This window comes from Lonchura striata, chromosome 1, assembly GCF_046129695.1.
Source record: "Lonchura striata isolate bLonStr1 chromosome 1, bLonStr1.mat, whole genome shotgun sequence".
NCBI lineage: Eukaryota > Metazoa > Chordata > Aves > Passeriformes > Estrildidae > Lonchura > Lonchura striata.
This window is the reverse complement of record NC_134603.1, coordinates 121,591,863-121,613,291: the sequence shown is the minus strand read 5'-3', so window position 1 is coordinate 121,613,291 and position 21,429 is coordinate 121,591,863. Positions and strand designations below refer to the sequence as shown.

Genomic DNA, 21,429 nt, shown 5'->3' with positions numbered 1-21,429 from the left:
CACTTACTTTAATTGAACGTGATGCCTTTTGCACTGCAAACAATTGCATTGTTGTTTTTTTTAAAAATCTGTCCCTTAATTCCATATTTTCCCTAACACTTTTGGTGGATAATCCTTGGTTTTCAACATGTACAGCTTCCATATATGATAGGGATGTGTTTCTTCAAATGTCCTACAGCAGGAATGACTCCTATTTCCATATTTACCACAAATGATTACATAGCCAAGATAACAAAGCCAGAGATACCAGATTAAACAGAAAGCTATCAAAGTGACTTTAAAAGTCACCTTAATGTACAATGCCATTGCAAATTCACTAGCAATATTTTGAAACTACAGGACAATGGCAAAATAGGATAAAAATAACACTAACAGGTAATTTCCATGAATTCTAATGCATAACATGCCTCAGCATTACCTTTTCCATTTTATTGTTGAACAAATTTAGGCACTGCAAATCTCACTGACAGCAGCAGCATGGTGCTTCTGATACCCAGCATTTCCTGCAGCTGACATAGCCCCTTCATACCTTTGGGGAGGCAGAGCTATAAAACTAAGTCCTCAAAGCACAAATCAACAGTTTTACTTTTAAACCCTAAAACTGACATGGAAAGGTGCAACACTGACTAAAGACTAATTCAAGCATTCAGTTCTGTCTCTGTATAGATGGAATTGGCATTACTGTAGGCACTAAAGCAATAATTTCATTTCTGTTCCGCTCAGAGTACAAAAAAAGGAAGGAGCAAAACACACTCGGTATCTGCCAGACAATGGACAGATGAAGTGCAGCATGTTGGGGCCACCTGTGATGAAATACCTGCAGTGAGAAAAGAGCTGCAGCCTCGGGTGCTCTGCACCTGGGAGTGCCCAGGAAGCCCAAGGATGGACCCCACACCAAGGTACAGTTTTTTATGTCTCTTGGCTCCCCATGAGCACCATACCACCAAAGGGAAGGATTGGCACTCCACAGCATAAATGACGTTACTAGTGACCCTGCTACTGTGGCTGGACTACTTTTACACCTAAAATCATACTAGCGAAATAAATACTCATCTGATCTTATCTTAAGCAGACCTAACTTCTACCCAAGATTTAACTGTTATATACAGAGCGCCTTGAGATGACAAGACACCTGACAGTCCTCAGGGGAAAAATATAATTTAATCATCAGCAGCAGTGTAATGAGAAAGGTTAATTAAAAAATTAATAGTATGTCTTTTTTCTTCATACTGTTACATATTTTTAGTCCCCCGCTGTTTGTGGAATGATATAAACTTGCAGTTCAGATACAGGTGGTCTCTATGCAGGCCATAGTTATCTAAAATCTGTGCAACACCCACTCTCTTAGTCACACTTGGCAATACAAATATTTGTTGCACCCACACACTATGGGAGAAGCTGCTTCCCTACTCTCAGCCAAACTCAGCAACGTTTAAGCTATATGAAACATCAAACTGATGTCATTTCCTTTCCTGGTACTTGTTTTTTTCCTGCTTCACCATGTCTCTTCCGCTTCCCTAGGCAGTCAAAATTGACAGATAAGAGAATGCAGAGAAATGGGCTGTGAATGTAAAAGGAAATATAATTGGTTCAAGACTCTCTACTGTCTTCAGTTTTGTAGAGTAATTTACAGCTGTCTAAAGCGTGTGACACTGGCACCCAAGTGAGTGAACAGGCAATTAAGATTTTGTACTCTTCCACAATCACTTTGCACAGATGTGAACCACTGGACACAGTGTGAGAGCAGCGACACTGAGCGCTCTGGCTTGAGGACCACATCAGTCCGCTGAGAAGAAAGCTGCTCTTCCCTGACAGGCCTTCAGAGTTCAAACCTGGAAGATGTTGAACCCTCAAGACCCCTAACCAACTGAAGTCCTTAAGCACTTACTTAACGTTACAAACTCATGCATGTAAACACTTTCATTGCTTGTAGCAAGGTATTGTGTAGGCAGGGAACACAAGGCCCCAAAAGCACAAAATCTCAGCCTACCATCACTCAACAAGTCCACTGTTGAGACAAACATTCTACGCTTTAACCATAAAACTGGAAGCCATTTAAACAATAACATCAGGAAACCCAGCATGAAGTTCTGTATTAATAAAACTAAAATCAAGTCAAGGAGAATTAAGAGTTATTTTAGAAGCTCAAATTGCCTGCGACACCTAATGCCTACATACACTTGCTAACAAAATGCAGAACTTTTTCCTTAGGTCAGAGGCTGAATTTCAACTCTGTCCATAACTTCTATCAGCCGGCTACCAGGCTGAAGCAAATTGAACAGTTTGCTTTTTAAACAGAAGTATAAACCAGCTACATCCTTTCCTTCAAGCATCAGCACAAAGAGGGACTAGGATTAGTAGATGGAGGTTTAATTACCTGCCAGCCTTCAGAATAGGTCATGGTAAGAAGGGCTGAACTGGGGAATGAAGCTGATGTAGGAAACTGTAGAGAATGGCTGCAACAATACAGGTAGCTGCAGAATTGGGGGTGGTCAGATTATAGTAAATTAGGTTTTAAATCATTAACCAAAAATCGTATGTTTACAAATATCCACATTTGAACTTTCTTCTGGGCTATTTTACAGCACATCCTATTGATTTATTTCTTTTAGAAATCACAATAAACAATAAAAGAACAGAATTCCCATTTCTTTATGCATCTTCACACTTTGATTATGTAAAATATTCTTAATACATTTTAATAAGTGAACAAAGCAGGAAAGCATTTTATTTATGGAGTTTGCACTGACTAAATCTTCTATTGTTTAGAGAAAAGAAGGGTCTAAAGTCTACACATAAATTTAAGAAGTATGCATTAGTACTACAGTTCTCAAATTAATTGCATTAAATGTAAACATCTAAACACAAAATACGCCTTTTCTAAGCAAACAATTCTCCTGTCATAATTTAATCTAAAAAATTTTTAAAGGGTACCAACAAGACCATCCTCACAAACTGTCATACATAGGGCTTGTTTGTTTGCCTCTCATGACAACACATCCCAAAATACAGAGCATATTTCAACTTGTTATTCTCCAAGTCGCCTGCCAAACTGCAGACAAATTGTAAACATGAAGAACATGTTAAGCCTATTCAAGCCCACAAAAAAAAAATATCAAGTCTTGCACAGTAAACTCTGCTATAATTTCCTGATGTAGGTCAAAACTCAGCAGGAAATCACATTGTCTATTTTTATCCCAGTTCACTGGAAGTGCTTTACCTTTCTGTTTTCTTGATAAGCACAGCCCTGAAGATTTGTTCCTGGGGAGTTTTCTCTTTTTCATCAGTTGGTTGCACAAAAGGGTGGACAGCAGCCAAGACAAAGCCCTGCTGGTACAATTCTTCCAGCTGAGCTGGAAGATCATACAAGGAGGAGAGCTTGATTGCGGATGATCCTGGCAGCTCAGCTGGAAAAAAAAAAGAAATTGGTCAATAATCCGACACTGGACTATCATGTATTTTAAAATCCAGGCTCTTCAAAGTCAAGTAAGCTTCACACTGATCTACAATAGTAACACCAAAACTGACCTTTCCTGAAACCCATTGTGTATTTCATATTTTAAGCAGGCTGTCTTGGCGAAGACTTGTATTACACAAGAGACTCATGCAATTAAACAAGAAAGCAGAAACATTAAAATGCCAAATCCACTACACAGTCTGGCAGAGATAAGTCGAAGAATTTAATAAAAACAAAGCAGTTGGTCAAAAGATATTCTAGGTTTTGGCAGTTGTCATAGTAATGCAAGTAAAGAAGAGTGAGCCATGAGTCAAAAACACAAAACAAGAGAAAAAAGAGTCAATGAAGGCAGAACATGTCAAATTCAAAAGCTATAAAAAGAACCATCCATCTCCACAAAATCAGATTAAGAGATCACTGATACAAGATGCCAATGAGACCAAGTATCTGCCAAAATGTCTGAAGAGAATTTTGTAGGTGTATTGATAATAGGAATGTTGAGTGGTGCATACCTATAGCAATGAGAAACCTTTCAGAATAAACACTAAATATTATACCTCAGGGTTTAAGCAAACCTATACATATTAGAGATGAGGATGAGACATAGCATATGAAAATAATCCTTCCCTAATCTGCTTATTGCAAGGTTTTATGCTTTTCTGTCAAGTATTTGTTGCTGACTCCTGTCAAGACACTTGACATACACATGGATATTTCAGTCTGTATAGCAAGTGCCCTTATTTCTTTGGAGTCTTGTGGGATTCAAAAGGAAATCTCATAAATCACCTCAAACAATTTTTTATTCTCTTCTTCTCTACACCAGTAATTCCTCATACACTTTTTGTATTTTATAAGAAATGACATTTCTGCTTCCTGACCTTTGTCTTTCCACTTCCATCTCGTTTGGAGGATATTTATTATGTCATCTAAACCATGGCAGGCCATACAGGGTGGTGAGATGCTGGATGTTTTTCCCTCCCATTGAAACTAAGAGGGAGAGGATACTGAGAGAAACACAACAAAGGTTCCCAGTACCTTGCAAGCCTTTGCTAAAAAAAAAAAAAAAAAAAAAATCATTGGAGAATAGTTTGTTTGAATAAGCCGGCAGTGCAAAATAAGGTTTCATTGTACTGCTTTTTCCATCAAACCATATGGCTACCCTTTATGAATAATTTAAGGAGTTATCAAAAAACTAATAAATATTCAAACCAAATAATACCAAGGAATAATTTAAATAATAATAGAATAGATGTGCTTGGTATGTTTTTTTCCTCATATAAGACCACATTCCAGAAGGGAATAATGGAACTTTTTGACCAGGAGTTTAATATGGAGAATTTTTTATTATTTTTACAAATAAAATGAGATCCAAGCAACATGCACATTGACAGACAATAGGACTCTACCTTCTACAACAGCATACAAATCACTTCAGTCATAAAAAGAGCTGGTACAATGAATAATGCATAATAAATAATAAACCAAACAGTTACTTACTGGAGCCTACTGGGGATAAAAAATACAGAAAACCCAGATTTTAGAACTCCATTTTCCCTCTTGTGCTCAGAGACTCCAAGTATTTTTGACTACACTGCAACTAATTAATTTCTGAATAAGGGGTTTCCTTGGACACAATGGAATGACTAAACACTACTTAGTACTGTTAATTCCAGTCAGAGTGCTCCAATTTTTAGCCATCCCCTATGAAAACTGATGCTCGCCTGGCGTATGTATGTAGCATCAGGATTCTTCTGAGGATAGCCTGAGTAAGATTAGTAAAAAGTCTAGTCATTAACATGGGAGACTGACTGCTTCCTCCTAAAAGCTAAACATGAGGAAAAAGTGCGGAAATGCATGTAATTGAAGCCTTGGGACGTAACTTGATTAAAAAAAGAAACGTAATAGAAAATAGAGATGGGTGGGATCATCCAGCTAGTTCATCCTACTACCTAGAGGCAGGATCCGTTCTAGTTTAGTTGTTTCTCCGTTTTTCTCATCTATTTTTAAAAACCTTTAGTAATGGAAATTCCACAAGCCCCCTAAGACATTTTTCAGCACTTCTCTATTCTTCCTGCTCAAAACTCTTTCCTACCATGTGGCCTAAATTTCCCTCTCTTAAATTCATGAATTCTACTTCCCCACTAGAGTATTTCTTTTCTGCAACAGGATTTTATAACTCCTAACACCAGTCATGCCTTAATCTTACTTTCTTTATACTGTATAAACTCAGTCCTTTCAATGTTCCTGTTCTCACGTCTTCTGTATTTCTAAGTAACTTTTGATGTCCTTTCCCGATTCTCTTCAACATTTTACTTCAAGTATAGTACCTAATTTTGACCACAGTGATCCAGCACAAGCCTCACCACTGCTCTGTAGAATGGAAAACTAATACTTATTACATCCTATGTCAGTTTACAGCATTGGGGGAAAAAAAATCAAAGGAAATTCTTCTCTCCATAACTAACAGTGGTCAATTTTCCTGGTCTTCATGAATTTTAGGATTTTTCCTCTCAGTTTTCAAGGGCCATTCTGACTTTCATACTACGAACAGCACTTCTCAGATTTGCAAACTGTAATAAACATACTCAGCAGTCATTGCTGCAATAGTTAATGAAAATTATGAACTTTTAACAGACTCTGACCAGAAAAATTACAGCTAGATTTCTCTTCAGATTAGATATCCTTCACAACAGAAAGACAGTTTCTGTTTCACAACTGATACCTACAAGGTCTCTGAGTTTCCTGGACCTACAGATCTGTGCTCTACATTCTTGTTACTCTCCAACTGGTTTGAGTTGTACAGATTCCTCCCCAGAAATCCCTCCTACACATCATCCTCTGGATATTTTATAACTCAATTTTTCTAGTATCTTTATGGGCATTAAGTTAGGCAAACAATCTCACAGGTCTCTTTAAATGTAGGTTAAAAAAGAACATCATATTTTGCTACAGAGTTGTATTCATTCTTCAACAGTTTTCAATCTTAAATTATAAAATTTCAATTATTTCTTCAGCTGATTCCTCTACAGTGCATACCTGTAAGTTTGGCCTACTTGGAAACATCTAGTTTATTAAATCAGTTGTCAATTTAATCTTTCCTTACTTTACCTTAGAAAAATGCTAACATTTTCAAAAAGCCTTACCCAGTTTCCAGTAAAATATATTAAAATGCTTGGTTTAGTTGTTAAAGAGCATTCTAACTATATCACTTTGGAAGCAAAAGGAAGACCAAAACTGTGTACAATAGGAACCTGTATAAGGTAAAAGAGCAAACGAAAAACCAAATAAAAGCTTGTATAACACCAGTGCTTATAAGCCCTCATTTTAACAAAAGATAATGCCGACTTCTTTTATCGGCCTCTTTTTTTTGCTCTTGAACTGCAATTGGCTCTAAGTTTTAGGTTCTGGTACATATTTGCACATTTATTGTTGTATTTCTCAATGTGACCTCAAAAGATGCCTTTGTTTATCATCTAGATGAGTGTGTAAGGAACTTGTAAATAAAAGAAGCCACAATCTTCAGTTTGGTTAAGGCTGAAGGTGGAAATAGTAGTGCTCGCTGCTTTTGGACTGGATCACCAGACATATTAGTTTGTTACCCAATACATACAGAAAACTACAACTTTAGAAACTCTTTTAAAAGAAATTAAGTTTGTGTTATACAACTGATATCTCTAAGGTGACTTTCCTGGGTCTAGGGACTTGTGCATTCTTTGCTGCTAATGGAAAACCTGACCAAATATTCTCACTAACCCTCATCTTACCACAGAGAAATCAGTAAGAGGAGTGAATTTCCATAAAAAATTTACAGTTTGCCATCTATATTTGAAAATTATCATTTCTGTAGCTCCAAAAAGCAATTTATGGGAAAAAAGTAAGGAGGGACAGCTTCCTGTGTTAAGGAGCTCCTCTTTCCCTCCCACTGGATCATCCAGGGCTTCTACCACAGAGAACAGCCATTGACTCGCTTCAAACTGAAGCATCTCATGTGACCTCTGACAACTATGCTGTGGTCCACACTAAAGAGGGATAAACCTCCTGATCAAATATTAAGAGAGAAGACAGTTACAGCAACTGTCTATGAAAAGTAGTCTGATTTTTGTAATTTTAAACAATAGATTTGGGTACCTTTGAGGTGCTGTAAACCAATACTCTGAAATAAGAAAGCTGTAAAATAATATAAGCCTTATAAAATAATCCCTGGATTCACCTATTAGCCCATGCTTAATGACACCTATCATCAAGTACAAGACATCTTTATATAATACATATACTCAACAGAATTATGTGATTTTAACTCTATTCTATTTGATAAACAGCAAATTCCTCTTCCTGACACTTACATTTATGACAAAGATAAAATGAACTCTATTATTTTTTAATTTCCTATTATGTGAATGATAGCTAAGTCCCAGAAAAGCTGAAACATTACATGCCAAAATGGCATTTATTTAATTTTTCTTTACTGAAATGGTCAAATCTGAGCTCAACTTTGGGTCTTAGTTTCTCGGCACCTATCCTTAATACTTTATTTAAAAGAGCAAGCACACAGTTCTACTTTAAATTTCTATTATCCTATCTACTACCCTGTAACATTAGCTCAGTTTGCTTACTCCAAGAAAACAAATTAAGTGTTGGGATTTTTTTGGTCTCAATTTTTCAACATGTTTTCTGATTAAGCTTTTATGCTCTTATTCCAGTCACAGCTGCTAAAAGCGGATGGAGCCCTTAATGACAGTTCACATTACAGATGAAAATGTTCCACAAAAATAATGAGGACTCTTTTTAACTATTCCCTGTTACCTTTAAAGTTTTCATGTTCATTTGCATTTTAAATGTTCCTCGATTTATTACAGAACATTAAATAAGCCTTTTTCATAGAATCACAGAATCGTTTGGGTTGGAAGGGACTTGAAATATCATCTAGTTCCAGTCCTTCTGCCTTTGCATTAAAACAACCAAAGACCAAATTCATGTGTATGCAGATTCTCTGTTCATACCAGGTACAGAAGAAAACACTTTGCCCAAGGTGTGACACATCACGGGGTCTGAAACAAAGACAGATTGGCAAACGCAACAGATCTACACTATTAAGTGATGTAGCAACTCAGTTATCTCACAGCTGCATCCATATTAGTCCTATTTCATAAAATCACAGGGTGGTTTGGGTTGAAGGCTCTTTAAAGATCATCTGGTCCCATTCCCACAGCAAGGCCCATGGACTTGTTCAACCAGATCAGGCTGCTCAGAGTCCCATCCAACCCGACCTTGAATGTTTCCAGGGATGGGGCATCCACCACCTCTCTGGGAAACCTGTTCCAGTGTTTCACCATCCTCATTGTAAAAAAAGTCTTCCTTAAGTACAATCAAAATCTATCTTTTCAGCTTAAAACCATTACTCCTCCTCCTACTGCAACACACCCTAGCAGTTTGTCTACATCTTTCTTGCAAGCCTCTTGTAAGTACTGAAAGACTGCAATGAATTCTCTCTGGGGCCTTTTGTTCTCCAGGCTTAACAAGCTCAATTGTCTCAGTCTTTCCTTACAGGGGAGGTACTCCAGGCCTGTGATCAGCTCTGTGGACCTCATCTGGACCTGCTTCAACAGGTCCATGTCTTTCCTGTGCTGGGGCCCCAGAGCTGGATGCAGCACTGCAGCTTGGGCCTCACCAGAGCACAGGAGAGGGGCAGAACCCCTTCCCTCGACCTGCTGGCCACTCTGCTTTGGATGCTTTGAACACACACTGCTTGGCCATGTCCAGTTTTTCATCCACCAGCATCCCCAGGCCTTTCTCAGCAAGCTGCTCTCGGTCCCTTCACCCCCAGCTCATTCCTTCCAGAAATACTGTTTCTTTTTCAAAGTGCAGGATGAGACTGCTTACCAATCCATGGCCATTCCTGTGAGCAATTCCTGCTCGAGGCACCCATAGCCAGTGAACTATAGACCTATTCATGCTCCTCCTGTACCTCCTCTGTCCAGCATCACAAATCTTGCAGGCCCTTCCACCAAACTGCAGATGCTTCAGGTCACTCACAGAAAGAATGATGTTCTCCCATCTCCTCCCAGAGGAGCCCAGGGCTCCTGGAGCCCTCCCGGAAGAGAGAAGTTCCTGACAGAAAGGCCACAGGGTGAACCTCAGTGCACCTCTCCCTCCCACACTGAGGGCTCAACACCCCACAGTTGCCCCTGAGCAGGGCTGAGCCTGTGAGCTATAAAGAAGCAAACATTCAGGCACACTACATACTTTCTTACTCCTAGTCACTACCTCAATGCACGTCCCCACCCAGCACGATTTTTCTGCTGCTGTCCTTCCAAGGCATACAAATGTCCTTCCTGCACTACACAGAGCACATAGGAGAGCACTCAAGTCCAGAAAATCTTCCATGTTTTCACATAGGACACTTTGCAAGCACATTTGTGACTGTTTATAACAGCCCTGATCATTTTGTAGAATTGCAAGGCAAGCACACTTCCTCTATTTAGTACAAGGATTGCTGTTTCTTAATTTAATATCAATTTCTTTCCAGCAACTTTAATCTAATTTAAAGAAATCAAATCTACAGCAGACAAACTTCTAGAAGAGCAAAACACTGTCTTTGTATTAAGAGCAGCCAAAGAAATTTAACTAAAAAGTTTACTCTGAGAAGATGAAGTTTCACCTACGTTAAAACATTTGGTAAGAACATGTCAACCGCAGCAAAGTTTTTAATTTGGATAATGTTCAGAAATAAAAGTAATCATGTTTTACAAGATCAAAGTGATTAAGCACATTGTTTTCAGTGTTTCTATTAATTTCCACTCCACTTGAAATTTTGGTATTACCTGTATTACTGGAATTGTGATTTCCTGATGGAAGGTAGAACTGCAATGACAGAAGGTGCACAGTCACAACAACTAGGACACACAAACAAACCAGTGTCACTAGGAGCAGCTGGTTTGGCTAAGCTGAACACTGACTGCTAAATGAAGGACCATCTTGTCAGGCCACCTTTGGTTTGTCAAAGTCCTTGGGTTTCTCTGTGCAGTCCCTGAGGGCTGAATGGTACTGCAGCCCGTCTCAGAGAGCTGGGGATCTTCAGAATCTAAGTGAAGGAAGGTGCAGGGTAACAACCTATTGTGATGTGTTGGGTTTTCTCTTATAATGCAGGACAGACTGGAAAAGATCCCCTCTCTGTAGTATAAATAAGAACGTCTTTAAGGCACTTTTCACTGACTTATTCAGCAGTTAGTTTGGAACAGCTGAAGGAATCCAGATCATCATCCTGTCCAGCTATTCAGGCTTGCTAAGGCCATTTTGTTACTCTGGAGGGAAGACTGTAAACTGTTACTTTAATATTCTCAAAACACTTACAGACTCATCCTGAGAGAGTGTTATTTCCATTCAGTGTCAATCTTACACACACAAAAAATATTAAACCAATTATTGCAAATTTTTCATTCTTTGTTACAAATGCTAAGGAACTCTCTTTCATGCAGCACAATTTTTTTTGTGGGCCAGAACAATGCAACCATGCTACACGGATTTTACTATAATTATTCTTTCCTCATTCAACCCACAAACAATTTCTTGTTACCGATGACAACACAAAGCCATTGGAGTACTTCTAATGAAAATAAAGACAAACCTTAAGTTACAATAATGTAACTTAAAGAACATAAAGCAATGAATACATTTCTAGCAAGTCTTGTGATGAGTTCCCAATAATTGTTTCTGAACTAAAACCTACCAAACAAATGCTAAAGCAGTATAACTAATCTAGCAGAAAATATATGGTACTTGTGACACTTAACATGGGTTGAATTACCTGAAACACACTAATGCAAGAATTCAATGGGCTAATAGTCCAAGCTTTTTGGAGCAACAACTATACAAGCTGTACTACAATCTTTTTTCCTTTTGAGCTTCAGCTTCCATGACGTGCATATACTAGTTCCTTAATTTCAAAGTGAAGATAGATAGTATTGGTGCAGTACTCCTCAGACTGTCAACAGAGGCAAGATACTGGATGTTAATATAACTCATGGATTTTTCAGTTATGCTAAATTATATTCACAGTGGGTTTTTTTTCAATCTTGAAGACAAATACAAAAAATGTCCCCATAAAAGCAAGTAAAGATGAATATGCAAGAGCAATCAGTGCTTCATAAATGAAGGTGTCTATTCAATAAGCTCCTAGTGTTTACTTTTAGTGAAAATGTAATACAGAAGTTAAAGATATTCAAAAACAAAGCACTGTATCTTAAAGTGGTAGAAGGGAGAAAATCCAGCAGAAAGACTGTGAAACTGTGTATGTGTATATATACGTACATGCTTTTGAAAGCATGTAAATACTCAGAAATGTACATATACATGTATGCAGGTACACACATATACACCAACACTCTTTTCTTTCCTTTAGGAAACAGGAGATACATGCATCAGTCAAACTAAGTACTGAGAAAAATCACAGATGCAATGAGACTACATGAACTTATCTGATCAACTGTGTCATTGAATGTCATTCCATATGTGAGTTATCTTGCTTGTTGCCCAAAGTTTCATCTCTGTGTCTTGCAAGTATAAGTATCTTAAGAACAAGGTATGTTTGCCACAATGATGTTGTTATGCATGGGAGAGGTTAATTTCTGGTGTTTCAGAAAAAAAAGGAAATATCCAGACTATCACCTCCACTAAGTTAAAAAACAATGACTAAACAGAAGTTTAGTAACCTAAATAAATTAACAAGCACTTCTTAAGCAACTCACAGCTTATACCCATTAACTTGTGGGCAGAATTATCCAAAATGAGCAAACAGAAGACTACCTACTAGAGGTTAAAAGGGTTAATGACTGTGCAAAAAGCAAAATTAAAGAAGGTGGAAAAGGGGAGGGACTTCTCATTTAAACTTGCACAGAAATAAACCTAGGAAATCCTATCCCTTCGCCACTTGAATAGCTCTTCAAAATGCTATTTTTTTCAATTTGTCACTCCTTCCTCCTTGGTTCTACTTCCTAAATTGATCCAGACCAAACACAGAGACAACAAAGACAGGTAATTTACATTTCAGAAAACCAAGAAATGCCAATTATGTCCAACCAAACACAGGAAGTGTTCAAAGTTACATTTTATCCATACAGACTTGTTATCTGTATAAGTTTCTAAAGACAAATATTGCATTGAACTACACAGGAGAGAAAAGTTTAATTCTGAACTACAGGAAGGACCATCATGCTGATTCACATGTATTTCGATGCCCCCTTCAGCCCCCCATAGTACTGGTTCCCTCTCCTAAAGCCTTTAGACACAAAGTGAATCTGTTAATGGCAATACTTCAGCTACCAAAGTCTAATGCTGAATGCTGCTCTCTTTGACAGCTTAAGAAGTAGTGAAACAGGACTTCCATCACTTCCGCCAGCAGTGCAGCAAGTTATGTCTCTCACAGCAAGCAGCCAGTTATCAAATATTTTAAAAGGAGGGAAAGGGGAGCTATCCAATGAGCAAAAAATACTACAACTCATTGAAGAGATATTCTGATACCTTTGAAGTTGGTGGCGTCGTAAAATCTGGAGGGCTGATGCATCCTTTTTGCTTTGACCCCCTCTCTAACTAATGTACTTGCCATTTTTCTTGGTGGCAATAATAACAAATACTGGCAAGTTTCACAGCTAACTCTGCAGCCTACCGAATCTTCATTCCCTCCCATACTTTTTAAAATGTATTTTGTCTTTTGCCCCTGTCATAACCCCTCCTTTTCCTTTTCCTTCTCCTCCTCTCTGTTTTATGCTTCACTTCAATGCTCTTTCCTTATTTCTGGCAAATTTTCATTTCAGATTTTAGAACTGTAGAATATAATAACATAACACTGGTTCCTTTGCAAATTTTACAAAAAACGAACTAGCATTGCATTAAGAAAAAAAAAACTGTAAAAAGCACAGATAATATCCTCAGATGAGTACAAAACTGTCTACTTTATTAAGTTTCAAATTATGCAGAATTTATTCATTTTATGGTATATTTTACTGGATGAGAAAAATCTCCTCTGAAATGGAATTTTTAGCATTTCTTAGCTTTCCAAATCACTATATCCTATTGTCAATAAAATACTGCATGTGATGATTCTTTAAGGAGGGAAAAGCAGAAAGGTACATATACCCATCTAAGTATTTCCACCCAAACCAACTGAGAACAACCTTGAGATTACTGTTTTCAATTTTAATGATGCAGAGATGAACGAATTAGCTTGCATTCATTACATGGCATTTCTTCCCATACTCACAAGATAGTTATAAACTACAAATCTGACTGAAGCCTAGTTTCCAAACTGAAAAATGACAAGAGGATTTCAAACATTTAAGGAAAAGGGAGGAGAAATAAGTCAACTAAGTAGTAACTGTGGCTGAATATGCTTGCTATAATCTCATGCACATTTTTCATGATACACTGATAACTGTGATTAAAGTCAATTATTTGGCACAGCCAGACAAACAAGAAGATAAAACTAAGTATTCCATCAAGGTATTATCATCAAGGTTTTCTTTTTTCCTTAATTCACAAAGTAATTGCTGCATACAATAAATATATGCCAGGAGAAATAGCTGGAATCTAGAGAGAACATTTTCAATATTTGACTTTTATAAATTCAGCCTTCAACACAAAGATTTAAATTTACCGATATATCCAATAACCTCAGGAAGAAAGGTTAGGATCTATCAAGATAGCTCTTATTCCCCAAGCCAACCCCTGCAACAGAGAACTGATAGTCTCCAGGGAAACCAAAATCCTCTTGGCAGGTCATGCCTGTATATATTTTATACATAACACTTTGCATTATATATACAGAAAAGGACAGATAGCTTTAGTAATGCTTGAAGGCTTTATTCAAATGTTACCTGCTGGTTTCTGTTTCTTGTCATTTTACATCGCCAGTGCTTCACATGCATTCTCCTGTTTTGTTCCAATAGGTGTTTTAGACTTTCTTGTAAAATCTTATTTGTATGATACTGCATACCAAGTTTGTTTGGTTTTTCCAAAAGCTAGAAAGGGATTTTTCCTTGTCCTGTCTCTGAAGTCCATATATTACCTTGTTTCAGATGTTCTCATTTCTTGACTGTATCAATGATATTCCTTTTCTTCAAAAGGCAGTAGTAGATACTAAGCACTTAATATTTTAAATTAGATTAACTCTCATAGTGACTTTAATCTTTCTATCTTTTTCCTAGCTTGAAATATTATATATTTTAGATAAAGAGAAGACACTTCCAAATGATACATGTTTTTCATTTGGAAGATAACATATAGTGTAACTTCTCAATATTCTTTTGGTCTTTATTAAATCAAAGTCCCCTATTTAGAAAATGCTGTGATTTTTCACAGATGTCTGTTAAATTGTTTTCAGCTTTACTGGCAAAACTAAATACATGTTCAAGCAGTCAGAAATGTAATACAGTTGTATAACCAAGCAAGCAGTGTTACTTGTGTTACCTCAACGTATATTCTCATTTAGATTTTGGCCCCAGGTTTAGTCATTTTTGAAAAGAAAGTTTGGTAAGAGAATGCTACATGATTAAATAAGTATTAATTCAGTATAAACAGGAGATATTCAGGGGCAAGTAAATTAAATTCAGAGGAAAGAGCTTATAATGCATTTGGATTTTTTAAGAACACATTATCCTGCAGAAATTCTAAGATTAACATTTCTGTGGACAACTACACAAGACTCAAAATACAACAGCTTGTTAGAGTATAAACAGAGTCAAAACGGAGCTATGTAACTGCATCACAATTTCCAGGAAAACACTAAAGTTTAAAAAGGAATAAAAGCAAATTAGCTCTGGCTTATTTTCCAATTGCTAGGCCTGCTTAGAGAACTGCAATGAAAAACCAAATGCAAAACATTCCACAGTATTTACTATCCCTCTTAGCTCTCCTGCCCCACACTTCTATTTTTTAAGTATTGATAATGGGAATATATTCCCACCACTGGTAATTGTAAGAATACCTCTGTCCGGATATGTGAATTTCACGTGAAGAGTGTGTGTCTACAAAAGCAAGATCAAGATTTTACTGTCCCAGCAGACCTCATGCCACCCTCATGAGACTTGCCCTCAGTGCCACTGGTGAGGTGCACTTGGACATTTCAGCTACCCCACAGCATCAAAGGTGCCATCCAGCTGGAATTGAAACTGTTCTGATATTTGCAGCAAAATTTGCAGGTCTAAATCCTTGTTGTTCAAAATCATCACAGGAAACCCACTACAGACTTAACATGCAGTGGTTTGCAAGGGAAATACAAAAATACAGGGTGGCAGTAATCTCTATCAAGCAAGTTCCCCAATGGTTCCTGATTAATTTGGCATGTGGAACAGCCATGTATCAGTGCATTTATGATTTTTAGAGTAACCAGATAAACTAATTATAGAAGATACATAGCTAGAATCACCAAATGGATCGGTCATTGTGCAATGAATTAGGCAAGTGTTAAATGAGGTGAGAGGTTCCAAAGAGGACCTACTTTCCTGTCCGTATGTTTTTGGATTTGTCAACTCTGTTGGCACACAAGGGTGGTCAAAGATCTGATTAAGATCAGTACAAGATAAAATATTTCTTGCTGACTTTTTGCTACCTCTGCTATTATACAATTTCCTACTGACATTTTTCTCCATTAGCTAATGGAGAGTGATTCCCACTAATGAAGCTTTTGTTCTTCAACCTTGCTGCCACAGCCTCAAATTTTCCTTTGTTTTTTTTTTTTCTTCCCACCCCTTAGATTCCTCAAACTGATGAGAAACAGCAATTTTTCAGCAAAATGTGGCTACACTGGAGCAATGCATGAGCTCACTGTCCAGTGAGCTGTCAGTGCACATCTTGGTTCTCCTCGCCTTTCCCTGATAAATAGAGGTCTGTCTTCTGCCCAGCTGCCAGATTCCACACTCTAGGAGCAGCCTAAATTTCTCGCAAATTGCTTTGAAATTGTGCAGTTATAATTATTTGGAGGAACGAGACAGACAGACTGTGAGCCTTTTTTAACTCTCGTTTCCCTAGGAAACCAGTTCAGAAACAAAACAGAAAATCCATCACACTACCACCTACAAACCCTCTGAAAAAAAAAAAACAAAACTCCTTCAAAAACAAAGACCTTGAAAGAAAATCCTGCAAAAGGTATTATGGGATACTGACTTCTGTAACACCTCTAACAGTGTATTTAACAGTGATGAGGCTTTCACAGAATATTGAAAACTACTAGCAAGCAATAGTTCACCACTGGCACCTAAAAGCTGTATGTCACTGCCAAACACACCACATCACTTCAACTTGGCAAGAATGCTTGATAGAAAGCCAAAGAGTAGTGGAAAAGGCTGTTAGAAGTTAACAAAGCACTTCCCAAAAGTACTGTTTTGTTTTTTTAGGCAAGTCTGCTAGAGCATGGGTGATGGATTTACTAAAGAAAAAAGCTTTTCTTGGCAAAAAAATCCTGCTTTTTTTGCTTAGAGCAAATTTTCCTGTCACTCTGCAGAATTTGAACTCCTACTCCCTCGTTTCAGAAAAATGTGGCCAGTTTCTGTTTTCAAGTGAAGAATTCCCACACAGTGATACTGATAGCATGGAAATCCATTGCTTAATATGGGTCATGGGAAAATGGCCACAAATGGAACAACCATAGCCAATTATATTTTTTTTTAGTTTATTTTTTTTAAGTTTGCAATAAAATGGTTGTTGTTACAATTTTGTTTGCAAATAGTAGCAGAGTATTTCTCCAAAAGTTTATGAGAACACATTGTTTTACCCTTATTTCTCAGAGTTGATCTGTCAGAAAAAGTGCTGCTTCTACACCATTTATTGGAAATTACAAGGAAAGATGCAGAGAAACCTTATTTTCAAAGCTGCTAAGGAACAAATTAATGAAGTAAATATAATCTAATACCAAAGTAGTAAGTATATGCAATAAAGATGTAACAGATGTCCTGGGCCAACAGGGACAGAATACTTTCATGGTATGAAGGTGGTAATTAAAATGCATTATGCAGACAATCTTAACATTTAAGATTTCCCTTACCTCCTGGATAGGATCCCTTTTGGGTTAGTACCTTCAAAAATTAATTTCTTAAATGCACATTCTTACTGATTAAATAAGAGAATACAGAAGCAAATGAACTGGTCACTTTCATAGTCCTATTTACAAGGAATAGAAAATAACCTCTACAGGTGGCACAGTGGTGTGTGACAATGTATATTCACAGCAACCATACAACAGAACTGCAGGCTGGTACTCCTGTCAGCTCCTCCTCATACAGAAAATACCTCAGAAGCAAGCCTGGGAAAAAGCATAAATAAAGCACAGTGCCTCTATGCCCTGGCTAATGTTGTCTTCTTGCTGCTCCTGATAAAGCAACCCAAAGAGAGGTCACAGGCAGCCACACGTGGCTCTAACTTCTCATCATATGACAGCCCACGTCAAAGATGCTTTCACTTCTCCCCAGCCCTAAGTGGATTCTGCAAAATATAGAGAACCATTTCTAACTTCTCTTATGTCAAAAAAGGCCAGACCTGCTACTGGCTAATAATGAAGTACCACTGATAATGCAGTCTGAGCTTCCACCAGTGTTTCTGGAAGGGTACCCTGAAAGTATCTGTTGATGAGAAGACCAATTTTTCACAAAAATTTACTATAATAAAAAAGAAACCCCAAACTAAACAAACAACAATGACAACAAGACAACAAGTAGCACAAGAGTGCAGCTTGAAAACGAAGTGTTACAATTAAAAAGTGTTGTATTCATTGAACATGTGGTGAAGAACAATGAAAATAATCCCACAAAATATGTCCAATTTTATCTATTTGATTACTTGAAAGGCTTCATCAAGGCATTCAACCCAGCTGGAAAAATTGGGTAGAAGGACTGCAAAGAAAGACAGATGCTGCATCTGAGCTGAGCATTCCTAAGTAAATAAACAACAAAAACAAAACAAAACCAAAAAAAGCAATTCTGACACAGTTCCAAACTTTATGAAACAATAACTTAACAAAAGACCATTTATTCTGTCACTCTCTTTTTGTTCTTTTGTTTTATGATTTAAGATAGAAGTAGATTCTAATTTTTTTTTTTTTGTAATCTGTACAATAACTGCTTGTGAATTAACCCATGCAATTTTGGACTATTTGTCAATTCTTTTACCAGTTGTTATTAAGAAATTCAGGAAACAATTGTTCAAATAGAAGAACACCACAAAGGGCTTAGCAAATGAGGAACTACACCAGTAGACTGCTGTTTATTTATATTTCACTAGTAACCATGTCCTGGCTTATCTCTAACTTTCTCAAAAATTCCACCTGTTTATTTGTAAACCTCATACCTCATTCTCTTTAAGATTTAAGGCCTTTTATCAATTCATTTGGAAATGCATGGCACCTTCAGGAATTCTCACATCCTTGATGTCTTTAATTTTTTATGCACCACATCATACACAAAAGCCTCTGTATTCTCAAACTGAGATGAACTCTTTCAACTGACGACTGTTTAACAGAGACAGATAATATTTTTGCAGTTCTTAACTCACCTGATGACTGTCAAGCTTGTCGTTCGTGTGCTGATCAAGAGCTGCAACTCACAGCAAAGGCTTAATGAGATTCTCTTCCCCTTGAAAGGACTGTTTCTTTCAAGAAGAATCTGTAGCTAATCAAGTTGAGAGGATGATATTTGGGGGGAGACAGAAGCTGTGAGTTCTGTACAATTCAACTAAAGAGAGCTTCATTTATATGAAATGAGCAGGTTTTGCAAAAACCAGTTGGCTGGAAAGCCTTAAGCTTGCAGTTCCTGTGCAAGACCTTATCACAGTCCATGGGTTGCCACATACCAGGAGGAGCCATACCAGTTCACTATAGCAGCTCCTAAGCAAGCATCAGACTCAGCTGAAACATCTCACGTGCCACTTCCTTACCTCAGAAACTCCCCTGCTTTTCCTAAGATTATCACAGAATATAGTGTGTCACAAGAATCAAGTAATCTACAAAACCATTACTGTACCCAAACCAAGAGTTTGCTGGGTGTGCAAGTTGTATCACAGAAAGCAGGCTGCAATTTCATGTAGTAATTGTGTCACTTCTCTTAAGTCCAGGAAATTACACACATGTATGACTGCAATGAGATAAAACCAAGTCGCTGAGACTGTTTAAAACACAGGACAAAAATATGCAACACGTGCCAGGGTTTTGCCAAGATAGCTGAATGAGTGCCAAAGGAGCTAGCTGGGAAACTAGAAGCAAGACTAGCACAGTGTTTGGCAAATGCTAATAAGTTCTTGTCCTCTACAGAAGCAATGAACATATTTTCAGGCTGCCTCATTGCTTAAAGAGAAGGCCACAATCTGGAGGCCTGGATCAATCTTTATCAGCTTTGTAAAATGTTATGGCTGCAAGACAGTAATGATTAAATCGTATTTCACCAAGTGACTGTGCTGAAGAGTTCTGACACTGCTGCAAACTAGCCATGAACCAGCAGGCACCCTGAATGCAGCACTAAACTGACACCTATGGCAAAAAGGTACATTATACCAGGCCGAATGTGAGATGTTTGCTTGGCAGCATATTTACATCTTCTACAGACTTACTAGCTACCTGTCACCTGTGCACATGCACACAGGCACTGAAAAACAAAACAGTAAAAAAGTCTTGAAGCAGATAAAGCATCTTCACGGGCACAGGATCAATGCCTCTCAATATACCAAGTCAAGGTAAAGAAAATGCAGGTGAGGCATTCACACACAAAACCCATACAAATGCTGTAAGAACACTAACCTGAAGAACAGTTAAGATTGATAAAATAATTAAGGTTTGCAAACTACATTATTTTGCTGAGTACAGTATTTGCAATCTTAATTAAAATTGCAGTCACAATTATGCTTGTTGCTAAAGCAACAATTCTACGTATTTACAGAACAGGGCAAAGGAAGTGAGAAATTTTGCAGTTTCAATGATAGATTAAAACTATGTAAATGTTCTCAGGTTATTCTCTAAACAAAATTTAAACTGAATGTTGATCTTTTAAAGAAATGACAGCATTTTAAAGTTTAAAGTAAGCTTTCCCTGTTCAATAATGAAATAAGTCTAACACACTCAGAGGATGTTTTGCATGTCAGATTCAAAAGAAGAAAAAAAAAAAGTTGTCATGAAAGACCCAAAGGGATGTGAATCCAGAAATGTAAGTTGTCTTCTGCAGTAAAAGACCATGTGCCTGCCCATGCATGATACGATGGGTTTTATTTAAGCAGAACTTGATAGTAAATCTTGTCAGAGTGACAGCCACAGTCCCTGCTAGGCTTCATGGATACAACACAACAAAAAGGCATCCCTCTGGCACTGGAAAGCTCCCAAAACACTGAAAACTCATGCAAGGCCATGTCTTCTCTTCTGCTAAACATGTCAAATGCTATCTGTCCCCCTCCATTTCTACAATCACTCATGACCCCTCAAATTCTTTTAGCTTGTGTTCAGCCACTCTTGTCTTTTTATATTCTTTTCCTATTTCATCTGCTCTATTTTCTCCTGATGCCCACTCCTTTCTGAAGACCTTTTCTCCTCTTTCCTCCATGCACGAGTGCTCACATCAAGTGAGCAGGGCACAGTAAGTGTCAGGCTAGCACCCTCCCCTTAGGCTTCCAGACACAGTGAGGTGCTGCTGTAAAATCCCTTCCATGTTCAAACACAGGAGAACAGAGCAATGGCATTACACACATTTGGGGGTCTCCATGTCCATGACCCATGACTGGTCCAGGCCAGGGTGGCTCTACCTCTTTGGAACACACAGGTGGCAGAGGCCTCAGGCAGTGCCATTGCCTACTGCACTCATGGAAAGCCAACTAATCCCATATCCTCTTAGGGGACCAAGCACCAACATGGTCCTGCTCCTGGAGTTCTTCTTAGGTCTGTGTGTGATCCACTGCAGAGATACCCAGAGCATGGAGGCCTCATTTTGTACCAGGGAGGTGCTACTCAGTGG

The 21,429-nt window shown here is 37.8% G+C and overlaps 1 protein-coding gene across 4 annotated transcripts in view; it reads right to left on the bottom strand.

Annotated features, from left to right (window-relative positions):
- Window positions 1-21,429, bottom strand: part of RFTN1 (raftlin, lipid raft linker 1) — a 94,765-nt gene that overhangs the window by 51,654 nt on the left and 21,682 nt on the right. For all 4 annotated transcript variants that reach the window (XM_021538144.3, XM_077787256.1, XM_077787257.1 and 1 more), the window contains exon 3: window positions 3,221-3,407. In XM_021538144.3, coding sequence (XP_021393819.2) covers window positions 3,221-3,407 — 187 coding nt within the window. The remainder of the gene's footprint in view (window positions 1-3,220; window positions 3,408-21,429) is intronic.